The following is a 9,378-nucleotide window of genomic DNA, read 5'->3' as shown; positions in this document are numbered from 1 at the left end:
ATGAGGCAGCCAATCAATGATTCTCTCTCATCACTGATGTTTCTATCTCTCTCTCCCTCTCCCTTCCTTCCTTCCTTCCTTCCTTCCTTCCTTCCTTCCTTCCTTTGAATTCCAACATTGTTTGTCCTCTCTTTCTCTTGTCCCTCTTTCCATCTACCTTCCCCATTTTGCTATTTTAATAGATGCTTCCTTGGTGATAGCATACATCTTCTAAGTAGACTATATAAAGACAGTATCTGATACTGCCTATACATGCTGACTACTATATGGACAATGGAAGAAATCACATAGGATGGATTTACAAAATAAGAAAATTAAAGGAAAGATTGAGAGAAAACACAATATTGAAACTCATGGATACCTATCTAAAGTAGAATTGGTAGAGGAGATAGAGAAGATAGGCAGGAGAACCAGGGAAGAGAAATATCCCAAAATCTAAGGCAGGAAAAAGTTGTATTTAAGATTAATCAGTTGCCTGGTGAAGATAAGAGCTGAAGAAAAGGGCTTTCATTGAGGTTTTATGTTTTTACTGAGTATTGCTATTGTTCATAATTAGAGCAGTTTTATCAAGAACTAAGGCTAGTTTGCAATGGTTTGAGGAACAAATAGGAAGTATGAAAGGAGAAATAACATATAAACTGTGGATTTTAGAATTTACCACTTGAACAAGAGAACAATTAGAAGTTTTGTAAATTCTATTGAAAAAAATTTCTCCCAATCTTAGTAGCATTTTTTTTGTGCTTGGTTGGGTCCTTTGGTTTATACCAGGTCAGAGTCCATTCTCATATGGGTCATTTGGGTTTGATGTATTCCTGGGGGTTTCCTAAAATAGAATCTTGGCAAACAAACCTGAACTGCAGTTTCTAGGGCTTTAGATTAAGGGCAAAAAATCCTGGTATTATTCATAAAATAACTATGATCTTATTAAACAAAAATGATGACACCTGTAGTTTGGTCATTCCAAAAGAGTGCCTTTCCCCCATTTGGTAAGGTAAGTATTTGCTAAAGTGATATACTTGTTGCAGATGTATTTCTTGTAATGAAATGTTTTAATTGTATCAGAAAATTACTAGGAGAAATAATGTGTAATGTATTGAATTAAAAAGTCCTAATTTGCTTAATAAGTGAACTGTTCACATTTTAAAAAATGACATCATCTGTTTGGGTAACTGGGGTAAGGGAGTACAATATGTTTTAATTAGGCACTTAATAGTTTTTTTAAAATAGAGTTTTAGTCTGGCATTTGTTTTGTTCCTAATATTCTGAAGAATAAAAGGAGCCATTCTCATGCTAGTTCAGTAGGAGATCGTTCTCTATGACTCTATTTTGAAATTTTGAGTTGTCACTTTTTCTTTACTACATTAGTTAAATGTAAAGTGATACTTTATTTTAGGAAGTCTTTTAGAGTGGTGAATTGACATATTTTTGCTTTTTTTAGAACAACTTTTGTGTAGAAACCGGTTTAGTAGTAAAAGGAGATTTTTTAAGTGGCTGCATTGCTATTCACATTATAGCATAGGAGAGGAAATGGAAAGGTTTCATGCTTCTATGGTTAATTTGTTCATGCAGCATCTGTATTTTTCTCTGCTTCCAGCACTAATTTTTATGCATATTTTTAAAAAGAGATCTACATTTCTAAAAGAAAATACATTTTTGTTTTGCTGGGATTTAGGATGGTTCACATTATTGTGGATCCCTTGTTTTTATTTCTATTAAATTATAATAGAATTTTCAGTAAATATGTACTTATGTGTAGTCCATAACAGTAGTGTCCAATAGCAATATAATGAGCCACATAGGCATTTAAAATGCCACGTTAAAAGTAGCAATTAATAATTACAGAAAAGTGAATATTTTGGTTTAACTCAGTATATTCAAAATATTATTTGAACAGGTAATCAATATAAAAGTTATTAATGAGATATTTTACCTTTTGTATTTCATATTTTCAAAATCCAGTTTGTATTTTCCACTTACAGCCTTTCTCAACTTGGTCGAGCCACATTCAGTGCGCAGGAGCCACAGGTGACAAATGGTTACACTATTGTACAGTGCACAGTGCAGGTCTATAGAATCAGGACAAACTCTTAGTATCTGGATAGATAGAAAGATAAAGAGACATTTTCTATAAATTGGATTTAATGAGTGTAATAACTGGTTGCCAACACCCAATAATGTGATCATCTTTATGGATGTCAAACTTCTTTATTCATTGAAAAGTTATTTGGAGGAGATATGCTAAAAATATTGGGTAGATGGAACTTTTATGTTTGATTGCTCTTAATAACTGTACTGTGCCATTGCATTTATTTCTATTATACGTACGTTTATGCTTCATGAAATTTCAGTATATGTCTGTAATTTGTAGCATAAATGCAGTTCCAGCTACAGTGAAGATTTTGTGCTACAGCTGGAGAAGGAATTGGTTCAGGCCCGTCTGAGGGAAGCCGAGGCTCAGTGTGCACTAAAGGAGATGCAGGATAAAGTCCTGGATATGGAGAAGGTGAGACCAACATAAATGCTGTTACTCCCAAATTAAAGGGACATGTGATAGATATTTAAGTGCTTATTGAGCAGTTCAGTTGGATTTGGTGATTTTACACATTAGAAACCTTACATATTAGATACTGAGAGATGAGAGGAAAAAAGTAAGATTCCCAATTATTCTTTGTTGCCATACTACTCAAAGCCCCATATTTAAGGGTAAAAGTAGAGATTAGAGCCCTTTTACAGGAAAACAGGATAATTTTGATATGAATAATATTTAAATGTTGGAGAAGAGATACTTAGGGGATAGAAATGAACTGTTCTCAAATATTGTAATATCTTCTTCTGCAAGAGATTGGATATGACTAATACATAAACATTTCAGGGAGAATTTCATCTGAGTATATCTGTCGCAATTGCCCAAGGTATAGTAAGCCACCTCAGGAAGATCTTAGCTTGAGGTATGCTACGGAAGCTAACTTATCTCTTTTCAAAGTCATTAAAGAAGTTGAGGGTTAGGCAAATAGTGGAAATAGAGCAGGAAATAACTACAGTCAGTAGTGGAATAATTTTGCTTGAAATCTGCTTGCTATTTTACATTTTTTGGGGAAAATTTATTCTGTTTATTGAGAAAACAGCCAATAAGACTGTGAAAATGCCTAACAGGATATTTGGTCTCTAACTTGGGAGTTTTATGGGCTCCATGATGTAGATAAGAAACTGGGCCTCTCTGTTTTGAATTTTTGGTAGTAAGAAATGTCCTTGAGTCCATTTTGAAAATGGATTTCTTAAGGAGCTTTGTTGGTATTCATGGCATAGGATAGAAAGGAAATTGGAAGGTTTTGTGCTTCCTAAGATTAATTTCTTCGTGCAAGGCTCTCTTTTTATGCATATGCAGTAAATTTTTGGTTTTTCATAGAGAAAATATTTAAAGTTCATCATAAAAATGTGTAGTTGGCAAGAACCACTTTATTTATTCAGAGATAGAAAATTTCATAGATTCAAGTTAGTCTCATTAGTACCTCAGTTTACCTATGGAGCTTTTTTTTTAAAAAAATATATATTTTTATTGATTTTTTTACAGAGAGGAAGGGAGAGAGATAGTTAGAAACATCGATGAGAGAGAAACATCGATCAGCTGCCTCCTGCACACCCCCCACTGGGGATGTGCCCGCAACCAAGGTACATGCCCTTGACTGGAATCGAACCCGGGACCTTTCAGTCCGCAGGCCGACACTCTATCCACTGAGCCAAACCGGTTTCGGCTACCTATGGAGCTTTTACTGGGCATCTCATTTAGGATCTCATGGTCACCTCCCAGAGCATTTTAATTCAGGGCTACCCTATATCTTTTTCTTAAAATATATTTTTTTGATATTTTACAGAGAGGAAGGGAGAGAGATAGAGTTAGAAACATTGATGAGAGAGAAACATCGATCAGCTGCCTCCTGCACACCTCCCACTGGGGATGTGCCTGCAACCAAGGTACATGCCCTTGACCAGAATCAAACCTGGGACCTTTCAGTCTGCAGGCTGACACTCTATCCACTGAGCCAAACCAATCAGGGCTACCCTATTTCTTAAGGTGGGTCTTTCAGTATGGTATGAGAGTAATCTAAAAGTCACCTAACCTAATAGTAGTATTAATTTTGTAACTATTGACATAAATAGTGACTAACTCACAGATTTTATACTCCTCTCCAAAATGACATGCTGAGAAAATACAACAAAACAGATTTTAGGCTATTCTTTTCCATGAATCTTTAAAATGTAAATGATGTTATGCTTCATTTGGAGTCCTAACCACAGGTGAGTAAATTTATTGTCATGTTGAAAAGCATTTTTAATTCTATTGGTTTGTAACACTGATTAGTATTATTAAACAAAGTAGAGTTAGACTTTCTGTGTTCTCAGAATTAAGTAGTTAGCCTTACACATTCCTGGGGGAATGTAAAATAGTGCAGCTGCTTTGGAAAAGATTAACAGTTTCTTAAAAATTAAATGTGGAATTGCCATTTGATTCAGCAGTTCTGCTCTTTAGTATATACTCAAGAGAATTAAAAACAGGTCCACACCAAAACTTTTACACAGTCATAGCAGCCTTGTACATACTGGCCAAAAAGTGGAAGCAACACAGATTTCTGTCAACTGATGAATGTATAAATAAAATATGGTATATCCATATAATGAACGGAATGTTATTTGGCAAAAAGTAAAGGAATGAATCTTAAAAAATGACAAATGAAAGAAACTAATTATAAAAGCTACCTATTGTATGATTTCATTTATAGGAAAATGTCCTAAATAAGCAAATCCATAGACACTGAAGGAATAAGGGCTGCCAAGGGCTGGGGGGAGGGGAAATGTGGAGTGATTGGTAATGGGTATAGGGTTTCTTTTGGGAGTAATTAAAATGTTTTGAAATTAGATCAAGATGTTGGTTATACAGCCCTGTGAATCTCTTAAAAACCACCGACTAGTCTATATTAAAAAGAATAAGTTTTGTGGTTTATGAATTATCCTATATAATAAAAGGTTAATAGGCAAATTGACTAAACAGTGGAACCACCAGTCACTATGACATGCGCTGACCACCAGGGGGCAGACGCTCAGTGCAGGAGCTGCCTCCTGGTGGTCAGTGTGTTCTCACAGGGGGAGCGCCACTCAGCCATAAGCCCTGAGCTGGGCTCACGGTTGGCAAGTGCAGTGGTGGTGGCAGGAGCCTCTCTCACCTCTGCAGCAGTTAGATATCCCCCAAGGGCTCCTGGAAGGTGAGAGGGCACAGGCCGGGCTGAGGGACCCCCCTCCCCCAAGTGCACGAATTTCATACACCGGGCCTCTAGTATCTCAATAAAATTAAGTATAATTATATATGGGACAAAATAGCTCTTATATGCTTTATTTATTTTATTTTATTCTTTACATTTAAAAATCCTAAGTTAAATTTTTTCTTGCTTTAGAGAAACAACTCCTTTCCTGATGAGAATAACATTGCAAGGCTTCAGGAAGAACTCATTGCTGTGAAACTGAGAGAAGCAGAAGCTATTATGGGTTTGAAAGAACTTAGACAACAAGTCAGAGATTTAGAGGAACACTGGCAGGTATATCAATATGTTTTGTGTGCTTTCTAAAAAGAGGGTAAAATACATTCATTCAATTTGTATGAGTTTAAAGTAATTGATGACCAACACTGGGATATGACTTTAAAGCATGAAAGACCCTGTATAAAGTACACAACTGAGAGAATTTATAAGTTGCAAGTACCTTTAACTGTTTCTCCCTTTTTAACTCTTATAATTAAAGAAGATAAAATGGAGATCATCATATTTTTGCTGTCATATCATTGTAATTTATATAATTTTTTCTAAAAACCTATAAAGAAATAATCCTTTATATAGTACATATTTCTTCTGTTGATATTAAATCCATTTTTAAGTATGAGATAGTAAAAGGCTGACACCAATATAAATTTGTAACTTTTATTTATTTAAAAAAAATATATTTTATTGATTTTTTACAGAGGGGAGGGGAGAGGGATAGAGAGTTAGAAACATCGATGAGAGAGAAACATCGATCAGCTGCCTCTTGCATGCCCCCTACTGGGGATGTGCCTGCAACCAAGGTACATGCCCCTGACCAGAATTGAACCTGGGACCCTTGAGTCTGCAGGCCGATGCTCTATCCGCTGAGCCAAACCGGTTAGGGCATAACTTTTTATTTTTTTAACCCTCTCCCGAGGGTCTGGGGGAGACAGAGAGAGAGAAACATCAATGTGAGAGAGACACATCAGTTGGTTGCTTGGTTGCTTCCTGCATGCACTCCAATAGGGGCCTGGGATTGAACCTGCAACCCAGGTACGTGCCCTTGACCAGGAATTGAATCTGCAACCCTTCGGTGCACAGGCCAACACTTTAACTACTGATCGATGCCAGTCAGGGCTGTAACTTATTTTGGAAATTGGTATCTCACAAAATAGGTCAGAGATTTAGCTAGTTATATGTCAACAAATGTATTCACGTATGAGGGAAACTGTTGACAACGAACAAAAATGCAGATGCTATAAGAAAGGGAGAGCGGGAAGAAAACAGAAACTACACGGCATTTCAGAAGAGTGATCTTGGTTTGAAATTGGGGTAAGTGATGCATCTAGAAAAGACTGAAATTAATCCATGACATTGTCATAATTTTTTTGGTCAAGTATCAAACAGCAATAAACTGGAAATTAAAAATAAATAACCTGTACCTTTGCCACAGGTATTTTTAGAACACTGCTATTAACTGCTAATATTGCTTCCTTAATTTATGAATAGCCCCACTTTTTCCTTTTCTTGGGATTTCATTAAAAATAATGTGAAAAATCTCATTAAAAATTAGGGTAAAAATTGTATTGTTTATAATAATTAATTCACAGTATTAAAAAATTGAACTATATCTGAGTTATCCCAAATCTTCTACTTACTGCCAGTGAGATCTACAGTGTGACCTTTCTGAAGTTATTTAATCACAATTTGCATTTTTTTCATACCTGTATAATAAAGATAATAGTGCCTAACTTTTTAGATGTTTCTGGGAATTAAATAAAATACTGTGTATAAAGTGCTTAACATACTACTGGATCTAAAATAATTGTTCAGTAAAGTTAGCTCTTATTTTGATACTGGAAATATTTGTTGCAATATGATTTTTTGTGTTTTAGCGCCACTTAGCTCGTACTACTGGGAGATGGAAAGACCCACCTAAGAAAAATACTGTGAATGAGTTACAAGATGAATTGATGACCATTCGACTTAGAGAAGCAGAAACACAGGCAGAAATAAGAGAAATAAAACAAAGGATGATGGAAATGGAAACACAGGTAAGATGGAAAGCCCAATATCTTTAAAAAATATCATTAGCAGATCAAAAATTTATGCACAGATTGAATCATCCCTAGAAAGAGCTAAAAGATGCACATGTGAAACTATCTAGACTACAATTTTGTAGCCCAAATAAAAAGGGCAAAATTACGGTTTTTGATATCAGAGACGTAATGTCTTTGAGCCATTCAACAAAGTTTAAGCAAGTCGTAATGCTCCATTTGACTTTGTTAGCTTGTTACACAACTTGAGAGGGAATGTTCATGTAGAGCAGATTTTTCAGTCTCAACATTATTAGCATTTTGGACAAGGTGAAGTCTTTATTGTGGGGACTGGCTTGTGCATTTTTAGATGTTTAGTAGCATCCCTGGCCTCTACCCACTAGATGTCAGTAGCACCTCCCCAGTAATGACCAAAAATATCTCTACACATTGCAGATGTCCTTGGCAAAATTCCCTAGTTGAGAACCATTGGTATAAAATATTATATAAAAAATGATTCCTAAAGTTGTGTAATGTGATTCTGAATGAGTCAGTTCAAAATTATACTTCTTTCTTCTCAAATCCCCCTTTCTCTAAAAACTCTATCTTAAATATATTTAAGATCTGAAAGGTCCTTTTTATGACATCCGTTTGTATTATAAAGGTACATATAGTCTTTATGTGATGCATTTGTGTGGGCCATGTTCTCTATTCTTTGTAATGTTAATTTTGTTTTCAAAATACTTATTCAGTCAGTAGGGGGCATAGTTAACTCACGTATCAGTCTATAAACTTATGTGCAAAAAACAGTATTCCAACCCGAACATAACATGAATATGTAAATCCTTTAAAATAAATAAATATATTTTGTTTTACATTGTTAAGAGTTATTTTCTTGTATTTTTCATTGTAGTAGTTAAAAATAATAGTAAGATGAAAAGTAGAAATCTAGTTTTTATAATCAAATGTTATCTCAGTATAGATATTAAAGATGCAAACACAGCTTTTAAACCATGTTCAGTGCTGGGAGCCAGTCCATCCTTGCTGTTTCAAGGGACCTGGCATATATGGCATACTGTTCTTAGTATGTTTGCTCACCTTCTTGGCGCTGTGTTTTAACCAAGGCCACCTCTCTGAGAAAGGTTGTTTCCCCAGGTAGGGATTTCCCCCTGAAGTTAGGGAGGGAATAAACCTCTCCGAGAGACAGACCCGAGAGACAGAACTTAGGACACAGAACTCAGAAGACAGAACCTACACACAGAACCTAGAGACAGAAGAGCTTTGCTGGAAAGAACATGTTGGGGGATCCTGGACAGAACCTGGCTGCGGAGCTTGGTTGGAGAGCCTAGACAGAGCCTGGCGACCGAGCCTGGCTGGAGAGCCTGGGCCGAACCTGGCTGGAGAACCTAGTGAGAGAACATGGCTACAGAACTTGGCTGGAGATCCTGGCTAGAGAACCCAACTATGCTGATCAACTGAACACTGTCCCTGTGTCATTCCTTCTTTGCCGACTCCGTCCACACCTTTGGGGACCCCTGGACCTGCTGGGGTTGGACCCCAGCAGTTCAGGATTTATTTCAGAGTGGGTATAAGTGAATGAGTCAAATTCAACAAATGTGGTTTCGAGAACTTGTGATAATAAAGTACTGTCCAACCTTCCACGAACTTATACTTGAGGAATCAGACATTCACAAACTATATTTAATATAATTTATTTTCTGAGATGATAGACATTAATTAAGTATTGTGGCAATCACTTCATAGTATATTTAAGTCAGGTCATTATGCTGTACACTTTAGATTTATACCAGTGATGGCGAACCTATGACACGCGTGTCAGAGGTGACACGTGAACTCATTTTTTTGGTTGATTTTTCTTTGTTAAATGGCATTTAAATATATAAAATAAATATCAAAAATATAAGTCTTTGTTTTTTGTGTTTTTTTAAAAAATATATTTTTATTGATCTTTACAGAGAGAAAGGGAAAGGGATAGAGAGTTACAAACATCAATGAGAGAGAAACATTGATCAGCTGCCTCCTGCACACACTGC

At 35.9% G+C, this 9,378-nt stretch overlaps 1 protein-coding gene across 1 annotated transcript in view; it reads left to right on the top strand.

Annotated features, from left to right (window-relative positions):
• EVI5 (ecotropic viral integration site 5) overlaps positions 1–9,378 on the top strand; it is a 181,245-nt gene that overhangs the window by 99,344 nt on the left and 72,523 nt on the right. The window contains exons 13-15 of the mRNA XM_015560323.1: positions 2,369–2,503; positions 5,448–5,588; positions 7,184–7,342. Coding sequence (XP_015415809.1) covers positions 2,369–2,503; positions 5,448–5,588; positions 7,184–7,342 — 435 coding nt within the window. The remainder of the gene's footprint in view (positions 1–2,368; positions 2,504–5,447; positions 5,589–7,183; positions 7,343–9,378) is intronic.

The sequence above is a fragment of the Myotis davidii genome, unplaced genomic scaffold (genome assembly GCF_000327345.1).
Source record: "Myotis davidii unplaced genomic scaffold, ASM32734v1 scaffold674, whole genome shotgun sequence".
In the NCBI taxonomy this organism is placed as follows: Eukaryota; Metazoa; Chordata; class Mammalia; order Chiroptera; family Vespertilionidae; genus Myotis; species Myotis davidii.
The sequence above is the reverse complement of the archived record's forward strand: the minus strand, read 5'-3'. Positions and strand labels throughout refer to the sequence as shown.